Consider the following 23,477-nt stretch of genomic DNA (forward strand, 5'->3'; position numbering starts at 1 on the left):
ATTTTCTCTGGCAATTACTAAGAAGACTACTAAAATAAAGCAAAAGTGACACTTGTAGTTTTATCAAAATAAAGATTAATAATTTTCTGCCTCAGAGAATTTGTTCTCGAATATATGTATAATGCTAAAAAGTTTTGACAGTTGGAGCTTAAAGATATATATATTTATATTGGGCAGGAAAAAGTGCTAAAATAATTATCTTAGAAAAGAACACTGTTCTAGCAGAAAGGTGATCAAAATGATGATAAAATTTATTACTACTGTTCTGATTTTGTCTCTCACTGAAGAGGTGATGCTCATATTGAAGAATGAGTAAATTAAAATAACTTCCTGATTTTTTTCTCTCTGAGACTATTTTCATAATCTAGAAAGAAAAAAAAACCCAACCTAAATATGGGTATAGAAAAGTAACTTTTCTTATGAAGAGGAAATTTAGCCTTTGGAGTTTCAATTAAGAATGCACAGAATATCCAGCACAAATATTTCTCAGAAACCAGGAAAACATTTTAAAATCWACTTGTTAAGTAATATGATCTATATATGTCTTAAATCTGAAGAATGGCAATTAAACCACAGTTTTTAACCACATATTGCCCCACTGTAATCAGACAGTATGTGGACTGTATCTTGAGTGGCTTGGGACTAGACTCTGTACCCATAATTTTCCAAGAATGCATTTTCAAGAGAGCACAGGACTCGGCTCAGTGCCTGAGCAGAAGCTGAGCTTAATTAAGACAAAAGGAGATAATCTGGAAAACTGTGCCCACAATCTCACCAAAGACTGAACTAATCTAAGGTGAAGTGGCAAGAAAAGGGAAGAAATGGGTTGATTCCTACTTGCTGAAGTCAGAGAGATGTGGGTTTGTTTTGAGACAATGCCGTCTATTAAATTGTCAGCATTAGCTCTCTGTGTTCATGGTGTTAAATCTAATTTCCCTAGACAAAGTGAGACAAAAGACTGAGCAAATGCATACAATTTTAGAGAAGAAATATGCACAAGTTTTAAGAATTTCTTTCAAATTGACTAAAAAAAGACATTTCCATTTAATTTTAAAAATATATAGCCAAATCTTGTAAACTTTGCCATAGGTTTTTCAGACTTTACAACAAAGTCTTTGTATGAACCGCCTGATATGTACTTTGGTGTTTCTTTTGAAGTCATGCCCTTCTGTATGTAGTCCACATCAGCCAATAAATGAAAAATAATGGAACTACCAACACTTTGTAGYTCATACGAAGCCAGTAGCCCAAACCACCCTATCCCCAAAGTGTATGTATGTAGTACACTGAAACAATTCAGGCAGTAACACATAAATATTAAATTAATTACTACATCAGACTGAAGAGTTTTCACTGGCTAGCTGGCTCCTGGGTAACCATTTTCTAAAAATCTAAACCCACTCAATTCATGATATGAGCAGTGAATTGAGGAGGAGACCCTTTCACAAGAAAGAAAGWGCATGTGGCTCTTAACATTAACGTAATTAACATATAAAATAGACTTCTTAAAATATATATTTTACACGGTATTCTGTCCATCAGTTACTGTACTGATCTGAGATCAAACCATAAATCCTAAGTACATAAGGCTCAAGCTTGCAATAGCACTGGCATCTGAATCAAAAGAAGTATTTACAAATGTTTTAACCAAAAATATAATTACAAATTCAGCATTTCATTTATTTAGATGATGCACTTACTGAAATATTTAGGAAATTTTGAGGCTGAATTTAGCTTAATATTGCAGTGTACAAAACAATTTTGGTCATTAAATAATWTAAAAAGTGGTTTTGAATCAGCAGTAATATATTAATTGAGCTGTTTGCCTCTTGTGTTTTTAGTTTTATTGCTAGTTTTGTGTAAAGATTCTTAATGGAACCTGTGTGACAATTATTATGAGCAATCAGTGGACTTTTTATTAATCGATGCAAATTTGGACCTAAGTGAAACAAGCAGTATTCCAGCTTTGCACATACAGAAACAGACACTAAAAGTTCCTTTTCTCATAGGAAACAAACAGTTTTGAGTGCCACTACATTTTCACATAACTTCATAGGGTGATATGGAACACTGTAATGGTCTATATTCTAGAAAGGATATGTATTCTGATGGTCCAATGAAATGCTCTGAGTTTGTTTGTTTTTTTTTAATGTATACTCCAAAAGATGAGTATAGAGGCTGAAGTGAATGAAAGAATTAAAGGAACATGTTATTTAACACAATACATTTAAGAGTGGACAGCCTCATTTCATTTTCAAATATATTTTGTTCTGATGTTAGTTAAACGAATACATCACACAGAAGGGAAAATGTACAGGCAAATACKGTAAACTGTATGGGTAACTGGGGCAAAACAGGGTGAAAAAAAGGACTCATAGCAGGAATGTGAAGGTTTGGGGTTTTTTTTCAGATAATTGCAGCAAAACCACACAAGGATTTTGCAACAAACTTGCAACACAGCCACAAAAGACGCCGGTTTGCAAAGCAAGTTTCTTACATAGCAGTTCATTTTACAGCATTGTATTTTCCCAGAAACATATATATGTGGAAAGAGAAATAAATACATAAACAAAGGGCAAATAYAAATATGYTCTTCTGTTTTCAGATGTGGACAAAAACTTGATGACACTTTTCTTGTCCCTTGTWAAGTCAGATCTCTCATGTAGTATTCCCTCACCATTTTTCTTCTTCACCTTCACTTTCCCATTTGCAAAATACCAACTGATGCTGCATATGCAGCTCAACTGAAGTGTGACAAACTATGTACAGGGAAAACAAAATTTAGTAATTTACATAAAGTATGTGTAAACACAAAAAGCACCATAGGCTCAAGGCCAGTGTATTAGATTTGTTCTCCATATGCAAAGTTCCTTTCTACATTTTTAACCATGATCTCACATGCTATAAAGAATCCATTTCACTGGCTTACTACACTTGCAACTCTCCTATCACACTTTATTAAACATTCTTATTCTTGCTTTGCCAACCCAAAAGGCTGCCTGAGGCAAAGCAATTGGTTTTGTGAGTGGGAGGTGTTTTGGAATGGACAAAGAAAAAAAATGTAGGCAAAAGTACCAGTCTTTGGATTTTGAGAATTTGAGGTGAAGAACATGTCCAGAGAGACATGCCAAAGTTGCCTTTCAYTCTGCAGATACATATGCAAACTACCTTATATCTAATTGATATAATTTTTACATAAAACTACAACCACAAAAGAAAATTATTGTTAAAATCTAGCTCTGGTGCTTCTGACTGAGATACTGGACCTTCTTAAGGCAATTCATAACTCTGAACAGATACCAGAAACATTTTAAAATACTTACATACTAAAATTACCCCGTTTTTATTATCAAGTTGTACAGAGTACATTTTTGGGTCATTTATTTTCACACAATTTACAGAGCAATTCAGAACCTTAAAAAAATCAGGAAAATTTTTCTTTGGAATGTGTTCAAAGGAGTTTGATTTCAAAAGAGAAGTGAAAGGCAAAGAACTTGTTTCAAATACATTAAAAATACAAGGGATAAGGGAATAAATTTCTTTCAAAGCATTTGAATGACCTCATTTATGATATCATCAGCACACCAACGTGGAAATATTTCTTCATATCACTGCTGTTCTTTATTATTGCTCACAATGTATATTTTGATTATGCCTTGGCTGCAGTACTTAACACCAGTCATCTCTGCAAGATGACAATATTCCTATATGTAAGCACAGTCTCCATGGAAACGCCATGAAAAAGAGGCTATTCACATTTTATATTAAGAATCATTTAYGGAAAAGTTTCTAAATAATAAAAAAATAATAATATATGAGGAATCATTTGTAAAAGTCTCATAAGGCAACTGGCTAATCATAAAAATGGCTGTGACACTTTTAGACATATCTCTAGAAGATAAATGGATAAATTACTTGTGATTATTACATGCTTCTAATTTTCATTAATAAATTGTTCCTGTAAAAAACTTGCCCATAAATTTTCCAYATGAAAAGCTATCAAACTGATAAAATACTATGAAAAAAAACCATTCTGAAAAGCAGCATCTTCTAATCAAAGAGTTCMCATGAACAAATTTCCCAAAATAATAGGAAAAAATAACACACGTAGTAGGTCACAAAGAGCTTTTAAAAACGGGTCCTAATTTAGTGGCTGACTGGATGAAGTCTCGCTATCAGTGCAATGTAAATATCACCTCAGCAAGTAAATGCARTTTTATTATAATTTTGACAGGTACTGCTGTAATATTAATGATGCCAAGAGATTATGCTACAGCTCCTAAACTCAGGGCTTGCTGGAATAAGTTACCATCARGAATATGTTTGTGTCTTTGGTGTAATAAGATTATACAGCCTTGGTCTTTCAGGTTTCAGCCAAAAAGATGTGCTTTCCAAGGCTGTCACCATGGCTCTTGTGGCAGTGYCTCACCCCCTGCCCTTGACCACAGCAGCTGGGTGGTGACGTGTCCTTGACCATCCCAGGTGTCCCAGGTGCTCACACATGATCCAGGTGGGAACAACCCTGCAACAGCAACATCCACTGCCTGGCCGAGGGGAAACAAGGGAATCAGTCATCCCCTGACAACCTTGGAACAACCTCTACCTGAACTGGAGCCCAAGTAGAACGGCACCATTGTTGCTGGAGTTTTGGAAACAATTTCCAAATGTTTTGGAAACTCCAGTAGCTGGAGTTATCCTCAGTGATGTAGTGCTGTTAAACCCTTCTGCACACCTTATCTTTTTGTGTCCATACATTTTGCAACTTAATCCTTTTTCATCCTCAGTCTCCATGTAATCCATTCTATATTGATATTAATGTAATATTCCYGTGTATGCTTCATCCTTGGAGTAATTAATAGAGTGAACCTTGCCACTGAACTCTGTCAGAGCCACACTTTCATAGTTTGTATTAAGTTCATACCTGCTTTTTGCCAGTATCTCTGATGGTGATTCTTTAAGCAGCCTAACCACTTATTTGCACTTATATCATGTCATAAAGTGATAAATAATATATCTAGAGTAATTTTTGCATAGGAGATCCAGAAATCATAGGTCATTTTCCTTTTACCACAATCATGGTCAGATTTCAACAGCATATKAAGAAAATATGTTTAGATTTATATTTACATTCCTTTCACATTCTGATCCAGAAAGAGTTTACCCTCCCTGTATGAATGTACAATGGATCAGAATAATACATGGAATTATTGRTGCCCTAACACAACTTATTTTAAATTAATTACTGTACCCATTCCTGAGAGTTCTCTATCAAGTTTTCTAAATCTGTTYTTACACACAAAGCAAGATGATGGTTCATCTTGCGCTCATTCCCACATGTGCATAACAAATTCCTTAGTTTTACACAGAGACAAATAGCGTAGTTATTAAATAAAATGTTAGCTAATGAAGTAACCCATCTCTTTCACTGAACTCACATGAAAAAATGCCAGTGGTCCTGAWATATATGGCATTTTCATTCCCAGCAGATACTTCACTTGTGAAGTCACAACGTGTGTCGCTGCTCCTGTTGTCATCGCGCTTATCACGGGTTCTGTTAACAAGAAAGTGGCACTGCCCAACTGCAGCATAAACATTGCTACCTGAAAGGCAAAGGCAGGAGGATCAGCAATTATAATAAAATGCAGCTCCTTGGTGATAGGACAATGAGCCRGAGTCCTTTTAATAAATTATAAATAACTGGGCTAAAGATACAAAGTAAAATTCCTTCTTTGAAGGACAAATATAGCTGAAAATGGAACCTCTTGAAGATCAGTGGGTTTACCTGCACTATTTTACTCACTAGTCTACCAGACCCTAAGCCCCCTTTAATGACAAAAGAAGATCCAAAGAAACTCCTAGTATTCTGTCCTGCTCAAATACAGGAGCACAATAAACACCATAAAAGCTTCAACTCAGCACTGCAACATGAAGAACAGCTACTCAAAAAGTGACACTGGTTCTGAGCTAAAACTTATTCCTGCTCCACTGCTATCGATCCTAAATGGGCCAAGGGCCATATCTTGGTCCAGCACACTGATTGCCATCATGTCTTTATCAGGATTCCCAACACTGGCAATTTCAATAGATACCACATTTATGAGGTGCTGTGGAGAGTCTTGTGGTGAGACCTCTAATCCAGGAATTTAAATGACAGCAGAATCTACAACTGTTGCAGATACTTWGGAATACAGGACAGAGTTTTATTGYCCCTTTATCCTGGACTTCAAACRTTCTTTCYCTCCAAAGTATGAGATTTGACAACTCTTAATTCTTTGAACAAAGTTTTTACATGACTCCAGCTGCTACTGTGGTTTACATAACATTTATTCATTTCTTATCCCCATTAAGCTATATTGACATTATCTCCCCCTACAATGAGTTTTGCAGTTTCTTACTTGTACAGTCTTTCACATTTGCGGTTCTTCTCTCTGGTCTTGGCACAAAGTTATTGTTTCAATATTTTTGAACAACAAAATATTGTTACAATATTTTTGAACAGGTTCATTCTGTGTTTACCATACCAAACAGCATCATTTTGGAATATATCACAGTCTCCTTTGCTTTTTTTTTGCTTTATTGTGAGCTAAAAGTATCATTTTCAGATGTTATCRTTCTTCATGCCTGAGCACCATTCATTTTCTCACCTGTATGCAGCGAGCATTGAGTGTAGAACCACAAAAGAAACAAAAATACCAAAATAAGTGGCTTTTAATTTACCACAAAAACCTCTAGTGAGCAATTTCCTCTTCCATTTGAGGGAATAAATCTGASATTTTTCTTCTATTTCCCACTAATAGCATGTAAATTGCTCTGTAGTATGAGCAATTGGARCATTTATAGTCGTTCAAGATTGGACTCCAATAATGATAATTACTGTATACCCTCAGTGAGTAGTAATTTATTTAGTCAGGCCTAAAATTGATAATTACTAATTTCAGATATTTTGTTTAGCTGTTTTTTCTAGCAGTGTGCCTACTAATATATTTAAAACATTGTYCACAGTAGCAAAGTTCAATAAGAATTAAATTCTCCCTTCCCTAGTGAATTTTTGTTTGTTTTCTACRATCAGTTTCTATTGCATGAATGTGAAATTTCTAACTGTGTAATAGCTTAGTTGCTTAGAAAATTGGATGTTTATTTAGCTGTGGAATCAAAACCACAGAGACAATTCTGCATACTGCATAATATCACGGAGAAGTGTTAGTTAATATTAGCACTTCAGAGAAAGTTATTATTGTGAGTTACAGAAAAATGATTGCTGAACTTAGAAAATTCAGCATCACTCTCAGATTTACTTTCTCGGTTTTTTTTTTWAATCTTCAGTGTTTTAAGGGGATGTTTCACAGGTACTAAGTAAAAGATCACATTTCATGRTTTTTATTGACTGTTTGTAACTGTAGGCTATGTAAAATGCATGCAAACCATAAGTATGGCTCCAGTTAGACAATTTCTGTGGTTAAACAACAACAGCCTACACTCGGTCCCCTCTTTCTTACTGAAGAAGATAACTCAGGACTTTGTTCCAGCTTTTCATCAGCATGCACATCCTACTCTTTATTTACACAATAGTTAAATAAATATGATGTGCACTCATATATCCTCCATGGAAAAGATCTAACAAAGAAACAACCAGAACAGAAAACATCCTGGGTGAAGGGTGTAATTTTCCTCATAAGCTGGTATGGGAACCTCTTGTCCTTGCAACATGAGTAAYGGACAGAAACTGCTTAGATCAAAAGGAGGCAAAAAGTTTTGAAACAAGCCTTCCAAATCTAGTTACATGTGAGTTTCCTTGACAGATATTCCTAAAAATGTGAGCATTTACAGGCCCAGGTTGATTCTACAGTTAACCCTCCATGCTGGGCAGGAGCCATGTGAGCTTGGCTGCCACTGCATTTTGAATAAACACCATTTGAAACTGAGCTAAGCTGACAGCACACAATTCCATTACATTGCATTATGTCATAAAATCTTTCACCCAGTAACACTGACCAAAATGTAGAAAGTTCAATATTCTTAAAGAMATGTCCAACAATCTACTTTATCTTGGCTATGTTTGTGATGCTCATTCTTGCAGGTTTTACACTTTATTTTCTGGTATATTGTATGATTTCTCTTTCTTTCAGATGCAGACAAACTACAGAGAAAAGTGACAGTGAAGGCTAAAACAGAAAAAAAAAAAGACAAATAGGTTTCTTTTTTCATTATTTGTTGTAATACTGGGATTTTCTTAAACTGTAAAAGAAACAAAATTTTCACATATTTTATAATCATATCCAGAATTTTTAATTTTTAAAAAGTAAGTTCCTAAGGAATAGAAGCATATTTCAGGGAAAGAGCACACACAGTAAATAAAAATGGATTGACATGTACATGGCTACTGTTTGTTTGTGTGGCATTTTCAGTACATCACACCATTTTAAAAGGCTCATTAAAAAGTAGTTTTCTTGAGATGAATTTTGCTTTAACTAGGTATACATTCTTGATTAAATTCATGTAAATAAAATCAAGAATTTTCAGAGAAAAGAAACAAAAAAATAAGGGAAAGTGAGGAAAAGCAACTTTGATTTAATGCCTAGTAAAAGAAAAATATCACRGAAACAAGGTATGCAACCAAGTGATTACACAGAACCAGTGGAAGGTATAATTTCTAAAAAAAAAAAAATAAAAAGTTATAGAAAAGAAAGTAAATTTYAAATTGGAAGAAAGATAATACAAAGGGAACCTTTTCTTGCAGTTGTCTTTACTGCTCCAGAATTTTACTCTGACAAGAAAAGAATGGGAATTTAGCCAGGAGAAGAAAAATGAGCAATTGCAAAAAGCTAAGCCCTCTATGCTCATTAATTCAGAACCTTTGGTTCTTGTCCACTTTCAATACTTTCTTCCCATGACAACACGCTCAGTTTATTATTATTATTAAAATTCATTCAACATGTAGTCAATTTAACCCCATGGCCAGTAAAAATTTTTATCACTTCACAGCTCTTTGGAAATCACTAATGTCAAACTCTCTGTCCACAGTAACTGAAAGCCTGGCACCATGTTACCTGCTGCACAGTTTTGGAGAATGAATTTTAAACCCCTCAAAACTCCTCTGTACTGGAATGGTGTTGAACATTGAACAAAAGGGGTGATGCCCTTTCTGATATTTGCTGGAAGGGCTGGGTGGAGGAGGGCAGACATGGGGAATATCTCTTGGAGGGAAACAGCACAGGCTGCAAGCCTCTCCTTTAGAACACTTTATTGGTTATCTCAAAATCAAAGCTTGCAAAAGTGGACATCTACAGACCCTCTTGAGACAACAGTCCAGCACAGACACTTCAGCTTGACTGTGTTGCCAATTTAAAAGCCTCCCTGGCCCATTTCAATTGACATCTAACTGGAAGATCACCAGCTTTTGATCTCCTGAGTGGCAGATCTTGTGCTCTTTCTGGGTGCCTTGAGAGTGTCTGGAAGCTTCTGATGGAGTGCAGAGAGAACCCTCCTCATCCCAGCACCTAAAACATCTTTTTTCTGTGGTCTTTCTGTGCTAACACACAGCATACTCTACCATAATTGTGGGAACCAGAACTCCCACCTAGTCTACTTGTGGTTTTCAAAAAGCAGAATATGAGCCTGCAAGAAGGTATTTCCACTGTAAAAGAAAAAATTAACTATTTTCCTGATTATCACTGTATAATAGACTCATGGATTTTTTTTTTTTTACTTCATGCAGTTCTATATGTAACACAGAATGGTGCAGCATCATTTTTCCCACAGGAAAATAGAGATTTGGACAAGAATACTGCCTCACAAAAACATCCTACTTATTCAAATGTGCTCCTTCGTTATTAAGCAAATTGATAATAGACTGTGTAAATTTGTTCTCCTGAAAACCAGAAACATTTTTATTTCCAACAGGGCATATCAGCAACTAATTACATGTTAGTTTTTAAAATACAGTAGATGAAAAACTTACCAATAAAAATGTTACAAGACTGGAATGCAAAAAGCRGCTATTTCTCATTTACAGAAGTGTAGAACAACTGAAGTCCATAATACTAGGGTCTTAAGAGAAGAAAGCTTTTTCCTAGGGTATTTTTGATCTCAGTTTTATCTACAAGGAGCTTCCMTCTATTTATTCAGCAAGTCTTAATCTTGAATTTCARTTTAGTATCCTGAAGTTTTTTATAGACACATATATTTATGCAAACATTCTTGCACATATAATACATTAATAGGGAAAAAAAAATCTTACCTGAAAGCTCTTTTGAGGATTTTTTAATGTTCTAAAGTCACCATCTAATTTTACTTACAAAAAAATTCCACAGATATCTGTTATGTTCTGCCATTTTCTCTCCCCATCAATACCTCTGAGRTATTTAATATCAGGGAATAATTCTATTAACTTGATTTGTTTTCCATGCTCTGTTTATTTTTATAGAGTAGCAGCTACACAAACACTAAAAAAAATCTTCATTATGCCTTCCATTCTGCTTTTAAAAATGAAATAACGAATGCATTGTATTAAATGGTTTGGGTAATTACAGGTTTTATTTTATGCTAACTTATTTGCTATTTTAATRCTATTTTACCTTCATCAGAAATCCTCTCAAGTAAATATCTTTTATGATGACTTCCTCAAGCATTAGATTTAAGAAGYAGTTTAGGACTCTGAAACTTATTATTTGAGGAGAAATTAAGCAGCTAAGCCCCAAATTTCAATTCTTTCAAGTTCTACTCATTCTTGTCTTATGATCAGAAGACAGTTCTAATTTATTTCATGTCTGGATGGCACTGAGATTCACACARAGCCTGCTCAGAGTTTACCTCACACAGAAACACACAGTTGTGGCTGCCACTAAACACAAACTAGCCAATTGCAGTTCATCTCAAAACCAAAATTTCCCCTTCTGCTTTCCCTCCATTACCCACTATATTTTATGTTTTCCTTTTTTTTTTTTTAACTTTTGCTGATTAGAGTACTTAGCCAAGCTACTGGAAAAATAGTATCAAGTTGCTTTTTAGGCCAAGGGTGTTCAGCTTTTTCCCTACTCTTCCCAAGAGGGAATCAGTTATTTTGGCAAGGACTTTTCATCCTTCATGTGGAGCATACCCAAGGTATGGATTAGTCACAGCATCTATTGTTTTTGTGTAGTTAGGGGCTGATTAGAGAACTGATTTTGACTGATTTTCAGAAAAGTAGAAGTCTTATAGCAGATAACATAACCCAGGCCTGCTCCTTTTCCAGAGCAGTACATCCCAAATGCCAACTACACTGAAAACACAACGGTTTTTTTTGTATTTCAGATGTCTTCAGTGAAAAGCTGTTGCCTCACCATTCATCACACAATTCTTATCCCAGAATATATATTAACTCCAGGCTATTAGTTTATTTCTAATCTGATAAATAGAGGCAGGTGACTGACTTAGCTCTCCTTTAAGAGCACGATGTGCCCTGTCACCTTATCTGAGATTTGCAGCAACTGTTAGTTGGGAGACTGCAATCATGATGAGAAACTTAGATTCCCACTCTTAACAGCACCTGGGAAGATGGCAAAGTTTCATCTTAGCCTTGATCTGGACTGTGTGTCACAGTATTAAAGCTTCAAGGCACTTTTTTAGGCARTAAGTATTTTACTCCGGTCTCCAACCAGTAAACTCTCATAAAGGACAGGTGTCAGCACGACAAGCAGCAGCTGTGTTTGCCTGATCCTAATGCAAGTGACATTACTGACCTGGGACAGGAGCACATGGCACAGTTCCCACCAGACCTGCTCTCAAGGTGCAGAGAGGATTTAGCAGCTCTTCTCATCCCAAYCAGGATTAAACAGGACATAGGCTGAGACTGATCATCTGATGGAGTTGAAGGCACATGAAAAAGCAAAACTTCGCAGGATGAAAGAGTAAGAGGTGTTGGGGACCTACACACACAATGGGATTTGGCAGCCACCAAGAAAAATAATTAGATTTTGAAGTTAACCAAATTAATGTAGGCACCAACTTCCCATGTGAGGCATTTTGGCCTCTCTGGGGATGTTGTAGGAGATTTCCAAGCTGTGAGCACAGGACTCCTGCATGAGGAGCTCCATTCATGCTCTGCTGTTGCAAACACATGTTGGTGCAATGGACAGCATGTGCTGGCACAGCCAGGCACAACCACATCAGCTCAGGTTTCTGTGCAGTCTGTAGGCTCTCCTTCATGCTCCTACCCCTAGTCATAATCCAATAAAAGAATCCTCATCATAAATCAATARAAGAATTATAAAAATGCAACAGAAATGGCAATGCTTCTTGATACTTCCTACTAACTAACATAAGTACATGCTCCAGTTCTTGCCAAGCACTCAGGATACTGAGGAGCCCGTTCTGGGCTTCTTTGCTCATCCTCTGCACAGTAGAGAGATCCGAAGCACTGAGAGGAGAGGTCTGGGGTTCTTTCTGAAGCCCAGGTACCCAGGACCTGTTGCAATGTCGCATGCTGGAACATTTCTTCTATTTTAATACAAGGAAAGAGGGAAGCCTTCTTTGAAGACCTAAGCAACTGGCAATGGATAAAGGAACTTGGCCCTTGCAGCCAGAATAAAAAAAAAGAAGACATTTAAAAGACCTCTGACCATTTGAATGAGCTTTAGAGAATCATTTGAAGACATCTGTTTTACTATTTCACTTTAATGATGGGTGTGTGAATTCTAAAGAGAATTTAAAGAAGTTTTCCCTACTGTTTTTAATTATTGGATATTGTACAGTATTTCTGTTGAAGCCAAGAGCAATACATCAGTGCTTACCAGGAGCTGATTCATGTTTGTTTCTGAAGGGGAAGGAAAGGGGACACCAAGTGCRAGTGGGTATTACTTTAGAGCTGATTGAATGTGGTTTTCCTTCATATTGTAACACACTAGGAGCATATATATAGATAATTACTACATCTCAACAAAGGAGTAGCAAATTCTTAAATYACATAAATTTCATCATCTATGACCACTGAACCAGATGTTTTCATTAGTTTTTCYCAGAGAAGTAAAAGAAAAAATGTTGCAAATGTCATAGCTGTCACAAAGGCAGTACATCAGCAGCATAGAGAAAATGGGATCRCCACCAACCTGAATGATTCCTCCTAGAAAGGAAACTGCTGCGGCAACTCCAATCCTCTGCATTTCAAATTCCGACAAACCCAAAATTGTGGAATTATTGTTTGCTGTGAAATTGGTTCTGACTGAAGGAACAAGACGCTCAACTGCATTGGCAGATATTAAGGAAGTTAAAGCAAAAGTTCCTACAAAAAAAGCCACACATTAATCACGAATAATTATATATCTGTCTGTACTCATCACTCATGGTCTCTTTTTCAAAACAGCCATTATGACTAGAAGTGCATTTTGTGCATTCCTGTCATCATAAGAACAATTTTTAAGGTAATTTTTCTATGTAACACAYATTTCTTCCTGTAAAACACCATTTATGCAGGCAAATTAAACGTATTTTTTTTTTTTTGAGCACATTCATTTAGACAGGTTTACAAAAGATATTCAAATAYAACAATTTACAATGATTTCAAGTTATCAGAAATGCTTTTAACTCACCCTGGATATGATCAAGCAGCTATTTWTCTGAGAATCCCAAGTGCTCACCGTTCAAATGTGTAGGGCAATTAATTCACACTATCTATGTAGTACCTAGCCCATTACATAGTACCCAGCACTCTGATAAATGGAGGCAAATAATGAGAGAAACATTTATTTCTGAGAGAGGTGCACRTTTAATGACACAAAGATGAATGAGGTTGACAAATCAACATTAAAAAACACAAACATGCAGAGCTCTTAGAGCATAAGAAATGTCTCTCTGTGCCCATCCAGCCCAGTACTCAGCCCCCAGCAGGGACAGTCAGAGGTGTCACCCTGGGAAAGCACTCAAGCCTGGCCATTTCCTCTGGACYATTGCCCTCACTGCCAGCATCCATAGCTGTGTTAGAGAAGTGCTTCCTCAGCCGGAATTTTTTGGTTTTGTTGGCAGATTAACGTTAATGAATTTGTCAAAGGTTTGTCTGATAATGCTTGGAATTTCTCCCTCCACAATGTTCTCTGAGAGCAGGTTCCAGAAGTTCACCATCTGCTGTACTGTTTTCCGTAATCTATATGTTAAAAGTATTTTAGAATTATTTCCCTTCGAACTTGCCCTTTTTCTGTTCTGCAGGGCCTGGTGAGCACAGTCCTACCCTCACCTTGGCCTTCATGGAGTGAAGCTCASAGCATGAATTCCTTGGGAACTCACCAGGGATACCACCACCCTGAAAAATGACCATGAGGTCCAGCCCCTTGCTTCATATCCTTCAGCCTGCTAATAATTAATAAAAGGACTTTTCTGCTATCACAAGGACAAATTAGTTTCTTTAGTAACCWTTGGTGTGAAACCTTATCAGTGGCTGTTTGTCCATTCTGTTATCTTATATTCAAAGTATATCCCTTCTCCATGTGCTTTTGCCTTTGAACCATGAAGTTCATGAAGTTTGGCTTGTATTTTTTTTTTTAATCACATTCCCTTTTTTTTTTTTTATCTAGGCCTAAAATCCATTTTCTTCAAGCAACACTCAGGATAGTTGTAAGTGTTTTGCTTTTCATCTTGCTTTTTCTTTCTTTTGTCTGTTCTCTTATTTTTACTTTAAAAAAAAAAAAMCAACCCAGTTTACATAAAATTAAATTAGAATACAGCTTACATAGACTTCTATTTTAAATCAAAGACTTGTATGTGTTACTATAGCAGACAAGGCTGCCTCAGAGGATGGTTCAAAATCAATTATATTTTTAAAAGTCAAGWGAAAGGTATTGGTGTTCCACAGGTGAGAATTTTTTTTAACTAGATCAGCTATTTCAAAGAAGAGGCATTTCAAGTGAACAAAAGTTGACAGAACATKGACAGATTTTCCATTTCGTGTAAACATGACTGACTTCACTAAYGAAGGACACTTTTGCAGCCTGTGGAGAGCATCACAGACCTTACAGAAAACCCTGGCAGGTGAASAGATTGTCTCCAACATACAAAGCACAGCTCCTACACTCAGCTTCACACCACGATGCCTTCACTGAGGCTGGTGGAACAAGTGCATGAGACCTTTCTACTGAAAGGATCAACAAGATATGTCACACACATTCTTTAATTCAAATCATTCCATGAATGCAAGAAAACTGTTTTGTTGATTTTTATTTTGATTGAGATTGAATATTGAAATAGACACCTATGAATGGAATAGGCTTTCACACCAAGAACTGTGCAAAAATCTGCAGACATGAAACTCTGGAACTCAGCAAGTCATGCTCTGAAAGTATTCCCTCCCAAGGATAAAACATCACATTTAACAGCTTGTACTTACCTACTTTATCTTGTTTTCATTACTTTTGGATTTTTGTCAGTCAGGTGCTTACTTATCTTCTTTCCTACATATGATGGATTCTTGTCTTCCGAATAATGTTACAACAACAAACTTCTGACAATATACTGCTWCATTTTTCAGTTTTTAAACAGCTTTTTATTATAGGCTGAAGTTTTAATGAGTGTAGTAATCTATCTGTATTCAAGAGTAAAATTTCTTTTCCAGATTCTAATTTTTCAYTTATTTTATTTATTGCTTCCCTTTTAACATGAGTTCAGTACAGTGCCTTACTCATTACGACATTAGGACACTAAAACATCCACAGATCCTTTTTGGACACCAAGAAGCTCAAATGCTTTCTGCTCATCTAGGGAAAACAAACTTTGTGCTTTCCTTTTGCTCTGAAACAATTTATAGCTGTTCCGAATTTTTTTAAATAATTTAACTGAATATTTTTGACCAAAAAAAAGTGTTTTGCTAACTTCTTACTAAAACATTGCATACCCTTGTGCAATCAGACTCTGCAGAGTTCATTATCCTCTTCAAGGCAGACACACCTACTCCCTGCTTAAATCTTCGGGCAGCCTCAGGGGCTGCATCCCTTTACCCAGACATGCTGGGTGCTGCTACTGAGCCTCTCTCATCCTTCCTGAAAAATTCAGGGGCCATCAAGTGCCCRCTTCTGCATGGCAAACAATCTGTAGTTTAATCTAATGAGTATTATTTCCAGCTTCCCTCTATGCTTTGATTTCTTTGGGCTAAGAAACAGCATTAATCAACCTGTTGGGAGAACAAAGCCAATCAATTCTTGAGCTGCTGGGGCTCTGCTGAGGGTGAATAAGTAACTCATAACTATCAGCAGAGTAACCAGGCAGCACCTTTCACTACCAACCCAACTACTCTGCAAGAGAACAAGAGTCCTCTTTGGAGGAGTCTCTAGCTCCAATACAATAGCAAACAATGGGCTCAGAAAGTTAGTTTGGTTCTTTTTCTTTTTTTTTTTTTTTTTTTTCCCTGAGAAATGCAGGATTCGTGTTTTAGACAAGTGAGAAGTAATGCTTGTTTTCTGTGGTTTAAGAGGCAGTCAAACATTTTACATTTCCATTTCCATACATCTTGTTGGCAGAGCCCTTTGTTAAACTCTTAGCCTGAAGCAGATTTCTAAATCAGTTAAAGTAAAAAAGCCCTTAGTAAATTACATTTACAAAGGAAGTGTCAGTGCAATATTAAATTATAATGGCAGGAGTAACTCCAATATATTCTTAATGAGGCTCTTTAAAATACTTAAACTGACAAAAAATAGCTGTGCAGAGGAGCGTGAAAACATCTATATTTCTGTTTAATCATAGATAATTTCCCTTCCATTCATCYCTAAACAAAATAAATTTCAGTATCCAGTTTCTTATTTTCGAAAATTATTTTAGCATACACTTACCTGTTGCAACATGACGCCCCATTCCAAATATRGCATAAACAATGACAGGAAAGAAAGATCCATATAAACCAAAAACTGGATGGACTGAAGACAGAACAGCAAAGGCCAGCCCTAGAGAAAGTTAAATAGATTTACTTCACTGTATGATGATAAAACTTTTCTGTTTGCTTTATTGTTTATTATTTTTATGAGGAAATGGCTGCAATTTTATTAAGAGCAAGGAAAAAACTCACCTTCATTTATAAAAACCTAGAGTGTAAGTGAACTACTGTACAATGAGGATCAAAAAAACATGTGGAAGGTTTTTCATTCCATCATGAAAATCCCCATATCCTATCATGTTTTCAAGCTGTCTCCAGGGGTGGTTCCAAACTTCTTTTAATAGCCAGGTCTCACAGGAGGAGGCAGCATTGTTATACCCCCACCCTCACAAACATGCCAGGTCTCCAGGCAGTGGGATGGTTCTTTTTACAAATACATCAAAACCTATAATTTTGGTTTGGATGGAGCCCCTTCATTCTGCTTTCCTGTAATTTCTTAAACAAAAAATGTTCCAGAGTTCATCTTCTTTAGGTGCCTGGGGTTTTAAGCCTTTACATATTAACATTTCTTTCATCATGTAAGCTTGTCAGTTCAGAAACAAAAAGTATTTGACTTTCCTGTTGAGACAGAGAGCAAAATGAATTGTTTAGGGTTTAACTTTACAGACTTCCTAATTCCCTTCATTGCTTAGCTATAGAGGACAGCATCCATCCTTTTCTTAGAAAGTCTTGGAATATGACAAGAACTCATCTTTCAAAAGAGACATTGTTGTCTACAGAAAACTAAATGGGTGGGATTAACTGTTCTCACCAAGCTTTCCTAAGTGCTCCAGAAAGCATTCTTTACCTGAAATGTTGGYATATGGGGCTTTAATAACATGGAAAATACCAAATAATGTCTTTGTCTATGGGCTTTCAGTGGCAATTCTGAATATTTTAATTCAAAATCTCCTCTTGAATTTTAATTTGAGTCTGCAATAAAGAGCACATGGTGGGGGGAGGGAAGAAAATGCYAGATCAGAAGTGTCAAGCTCTCAGTGAAGCGGTTCGTCTGTTCTTGGAAAAACTTCACTGTGAAGATTTTGCTGAGGTGAGTCCTACACAGATCATTTTCATCCAAGTTGTGCTCAGCAAAGTAGCACTATCAATTATGACTTGGAGACAAGATATTTTAAATTTTTTTTAATTTAAAACTTCTTTTAAACAGAAATGGACTTGGTTGCTYTTCAGCCTTGTAATTAGTGCATCGGTTGATAATCCCTTCTGCATTTTTCCCTTGTCATAATCCATTTCCATTATCATAAACCAGAAAGATCTTTGAAATTGTASTGTGACATCCAAGTTCACGTGATCAACAGAGGTAAAAGAAGATCCTGACCAAGAGCAACACAGAAGGGTGTGCCTGAGGAGAATAAAAACAGCWCAGGAGGGAACTGCATGACCCTCTCCAGACAAAACTGAGCATGGAGGAGGAGAGCAAAATAGAGAATAGGAGAAAGAAGTTTTTAAAGCTTGTTTAACACTGAAAAGCTCTTCCATTATAACCATTTTATGAACAAAACCAAAAGGAAACAAAAAATTTGGAATTAATTCACTTGTTCAGTATTACTCACACAGATATYCCTGCCTTTCAGTAAAGCATTATTCAAGACTAATTTATTTTATTCTCCAAAAAGTAAAGGAATCAGAAAAACCAGTATAACTTCAGCCTTATTTCAGTTATAACAGCATAATCRAAGTGAAGTGACCTGTCTGTGTTGACAGGTATAATAGAGACACACAAGCTTCAGTACTGAATGCTGAGCCATCTATGTACTTCAGAAGGTTTGTGGGAAGAGGCCTGTAAATGTGGTTATGGTTATAAATCCAGATGATCTGCTGCTAATAAATATCACTTTTATCTGTTTTCAGGCAGATAATTTGAACTTAAATTCGGCCCTTGTTTTTCTCCGTTTCATGCATAGACCTTTCACGTTCTTTTGTATTAAGTTTCTAGAAGCAGCATGTCATTTTTTTCATGGTGAGGTCATGGCAATCAGGACAGAGCTAAAATTACCAGACTTTGACTTGAGTCCTGGCTCTGTTAGGTTTTTACTCCCGTTAGTGAAGCATGGCACTTACTGAAGTATAAACAAAGAGGCACCATAAAATAGAATTAGTAAAGACTTGAGGCTTTCTGATTGGACATAAGATGTTCTAAAGGTTCAAATACTTCTAAAGATGTAATCAGTAGCATATTTCAGCTTATTTCATTAATTTTCATATTATACTTCACTCCAATGCATTGCAAATACTCAAGAACTTCCCTGTCAAAAGACAGGAAACGTTATTTCATTTTATTCATTCCAAACAGTAATACTTAAAAGAAATAGATCATAAAGTAAGGATCTCACATAATCTTCACTAGTAATATGGAGAAGCCCCCATGGCACTGACATTAAGGTTTTCATATAAGAATATAAATTCCATGAAAAGAAATGCAAACAAATAWTGAACAGTAAGTTCAGGCACTGTATGTTGTTTGTTTTAAATCCTCTTTATCATAAGATAACACTGTAGGACACACTTTCAGTGAAAACCATGACCCCTGACTAGCACCAGGTGTATTAAAATTCTCTGGGACACCATGCTGAAAAACAAGAGGTGCTCACTGTTGATCAGTGTCAAACGCAAGTAAATATAAAATAACCAGCTTGATATGAAGAGAAACAAGGCATCTCCTACCACAGGAGAAAGGTYTTGGTTTAAGTTGGTAATTTCTGCTTATTAGAGTGGTGCCAAAATGACAGCAATGAAAAARTATTTTCCAAAGGAAGAGCTATGAATCACCAGAGTATGGTCAACTAATTAACGATTTTCTGCATCTGGAAATGCGTTTATGATACATACATCTGTTCTGAGGAAAGTTCTACCACATCTTTTGGAAACACTAGGTGCAAACCAGAAATTAAATGAAAAGCAGGAAAAATAATAAGCCTATAATTAATTTGAGGAGTATCAACATTAGTATTAGTTATTATTTGCTGTAAAAAGCTATATATTCTGGATTTTTCYGATAGAGTGTATATTCAAATAATTTTCTGTAATTGTAACCTTTTAATTGTGACTATACTAAGATGGTCGGACCCCAGGTTTATGGAACCCWAAATGACACATTCATCTTATCCCACTCAAAAATGCTATCTGCAGTTGTTGTGACTCTCTGATGCTTCAGAAAAATACAATTTCTCCATTTGTTCACAAAGCTGAATTATGTAGTAAGRAAGATATTTTCTGAGGATGCCCTAAAATGTAGAAATTACACATATTTAAGGAGTGTCCTATCAATGCTTCTTGGAAAACTAACGAATCAGACAACCAATGACTCACATCCCAGGCTTTAATTTCTAACTCCAGGACMACTAACCTTTATTGAAGACAAAAACATCCCAACACAGAAAAAATATTTAATATTTCATAACAATTTTCCAACACAAACCTACAATTCTGGCAGAGTCGTTGACAATGGCTTCTTAAAAGCCCTTAACACAAAATGATCCTTTGTAAAAAATGCCATTTACCTCCAGAAAATGGGAAGCTCAGTATCAGTTCTCTCAATGCACATTCACCTCACGCTTACAAGATCTCTGGTACCTGACAGCCCCCTTTGCTGGGGCTGCACAAGTAGATTGCACCTTCTGTGTCTGACTTATTTCAARGCATCCTCCTGTTTTGAAGGGTGCTTCAGTGCAGCTCCTTCCACACAACTGTCTCCTTCAGCCTGGGGAGGTTTAATCCCCTCACCTGTATCAGCCAGAGTTCCTGAATTCACAGCATTTCACAGTACCTGAAACGGAGCCCTCCCAATGCACCATCTGACACCCACATCAAAGGCACATTTGACAAAACAGTTTTATTCTGACACTTTACAGATCTCCAGACACTGATACATGTGACTCAATGTTCAAAAGGAAAATATCAACCATTATGGCAGAAGAAACAAGTGGATGGCATGACCCACTCATGATTTCATTGTTTAAGACAGCTTGACCCTTCTGTACATAAAAGAGTTTAGATACCTACAAAAACAGACATGAAAAATAATTCTAGTGTTTTGTTCCCTTATAATAGAAACAAAAAGAAAAGCTCAAAAAAAGCTTTGAGCCTGGACAGACAATCTGAGACGAAATGTTAAGACCTCTTTAGGATGAATTGGACACAATATCTGAACACCACAGAGATTTTATAAACTGTTTTACAGTGAGTTCTATGAGCTATTATCCACTAGTCAATCATAATACCTGGAGAATTCGGCCACCTCCAGAATCAAAGAAGTATTTTGAAAGCAGATTATAGGYAAATTTCTCTGTATTTCAGTAAAAATAAACAGAGAAGGAGGTCATAAGAAGTTTCTGGCAAGCAGGTAACTATGAGGTAATCTTTTGAGAAGCATCGATGCTGTGCAGAAAAGACCTGTCKTGAGTGATTACAGGCCTTAATCCAGATGAACTGAATTTTTAAAAATCCATGAAAAGGGCATMCATTTTAGCAAATTGGTGGCCAAAGATCTGAACATTAACAGTTTTCTGATGTGGAAGATTATACGTGGTGCCATTTCTTCCYTCAAGAATCAGCATTTCCTGGGTTTCTCAGCCTCTGTCCATGGTGCTCAGGCACCCCAAGGCACAGGGAGCAGCACAGCTCATTGGGTCAAACAAAGGGGAGTGTACCTGGGCATGAGTCCCCAAAGGACTCAGAGCTCACTCAGAAGCTGAATTCACACTTTCAGTAGTCTGTTAGACAGGTCTGTATWAGCACAAGTGTAATTTGGAAGAATTTTTATAGACATTAGAAATAAACTATTGCATGCACAGCATCCTAAGTCCCTTTCTCCTCTGCTGGAAAGTTGTGTCCCACATTTACTCATTAATATGTTAAATTTCATATTCAGCTTACATCACTGTTCTTTGCATGGGAGAACTATAACAGAGTTCAACTGGACACTCTTCCACAAATCATGAGCTACATGGATTCTCCAATGCATTCTGGAGGAGGTTTTTCTGGCTCAGTTTCCAAATGTGCTTATTTGATTTCATCTGCACGTGTTATTCTTAAGCCAGATGTATATTTACAAGGCAGCTTTACCCCTTAATAAAATTATTAGCTCCAGTTAGTCAGCTCAGAGTATATTTATGTCTACATTTATGACCAGAGCCTGAAATAAACCCCCRGCAACTATCACCCTTGAGAAGACACAGCTGGGGTTCCTCCATGAAAAGCTAAGGAAAAAAAAATTATATAAGTTTTTGGCATCATGCCTTCCAAAACACTGGGCACCAGTTCTGGAATGCATGAAAGCAGAATAGTTAATTTTTTTAATGTCAGGGTCTCCAGCCAGTGCTAAGGAATTAGTTGTTCAGCAATAAATCCAGCTCCAGATTAAATTAACTTTAATTAAAACATACAAACCACACCAAGACTCAGTGAGTTATTATTGGGTTTGAAGAAAGAAAAAAAAAAAAGTTGGCAGAAATAACAATACTGATTTCATCAGATGCCATCTACATATTTAACTTTTAGAGGAAATATGTCTCAAGGGCCCTCCACCCTCCAAAAAAACAGCCCACCAAAACCTGCCTGAGCCAAARTATTTCTTGCTCATGATAGGTCATAGGAAAGGCAGCAAATGTATARTACTATATATAAATTCTATATGAAGCATATCCCTGTACTAGCTGCCTACAAAAAATAATATTTTTTTAAAACTACAAACACTGACATCATTGCAATCTGATAAATTCGGGAATCCAAATCTTGTAGCCTCATGCTTCCAATGGGCAGCTTTTGAGTACGTGCAATATAGCATACAGAYAAATGTTTATTTCAAAGGAAACAGAATAATGTGTATGAATCCATAAACACAGCAAAAAAAAAAGATTGAATCAAAAAACAGTGCCAGTATTTTAGTTCTGAAACTCCCACAAATTTGTCTTAACTTTTTAACAGATACATAGGAGTTCAAAACTTTTTTTTTTTTTTTTGAGCAGCAGCAGATATTGAAAGGGACAATAAATGTGAAGACCTTCCCTTGTGGTCTGCTCCCCCTTACAACAGCCAAACATGTAATTTAGCACATCTATGAATGGAATTACATGATAAGGAGAACCATTTTCTTAACCCAATATTTAAAGATAATGTTTTTTGAACTACTTCCAATTTTCAATCTAAATATATTCATGTTACTTAGTCCCATTTCTCCATGTGCTGCAACTGTCTTTTATCTTAAATGCCGTTCCTGACTTATCAGGAAAAAGACTTCTCAGGTTTTAACTAACCTGTCTGAGCCATTTAAGTTTTCTCCCAAATATTATCTCTGTTTTTCTGCTCCTTTTCTTAGCCTTTTCTTCTATTGAGATCACCTTCCATGAACAGAGGCAACCAAAATGACACAYTATATTTGTGATAATGGATCAGCAGACAGCATCAACAGTCGTCATCAGCTTCTTTGCACCTCCTAAGTCATGCAGCAGCCCTTTCTATTTTTTTCAAGTAGGCTGATTGTTTTCCAACACATCATTAAAACTACCTTTAACTGAAGGTTAGAGCTGCTGAGTAGCAGCAAATTTGTCTTTAGAATCCATACATAAATCTGAAGCAAAACCCACCAGCTGTC

The 23,477-nt window shown here is 36.3% G+C and overlaps 1 protein-coding gene across 1 annotated transcript in view; it reads right to left on the bottom strand.

The window, feature by feature from the left end:
• The window catches only part of SLC26A7 (solute carrier family 26 member 7), a 65,791-nt gene that overhangs the window by 36,029 nt on the left and 6,285 nt on the right, over positions 1 to 23,477 (bottom strand). Inside the window, exons 2-4 of the mRNA XM_057370363.1 lie at positions 16,785 to 16,895; positions 13,083 to 13,255; positions 5,436 to 5,600 (exon numbers count right to left, since the gene is read on the bottom strand). Coding sequence (XP_057226346.1) covers positions 5,436 to 5,600; positions 13,083 to 13,255; positions 16,785 to 16,895 — 449 coding nt within the window. The remainder of the gene's footprint in view (positions 1 to 5,435; positions 5,601 to 13,082; positions 13,256 to 16,784; positions 16,896 to 23,477) is intronic.

Source organism: Malurus melanocephalus, unplaced genomic scaffold (assembly GCF_030028575.1).
Source record: "Malurus melanocephalus ecotype Western Australia unplaced genomic scaffold, MMel_1.1 scaffold_123, whole genome shotgun sequence".
NCBI classification, from domain to species: Eukaryota; Metazoa; Chordata; class Aves; order Passeriformes; family Maluridae; genus Malurus; species Malurus melanocephalus.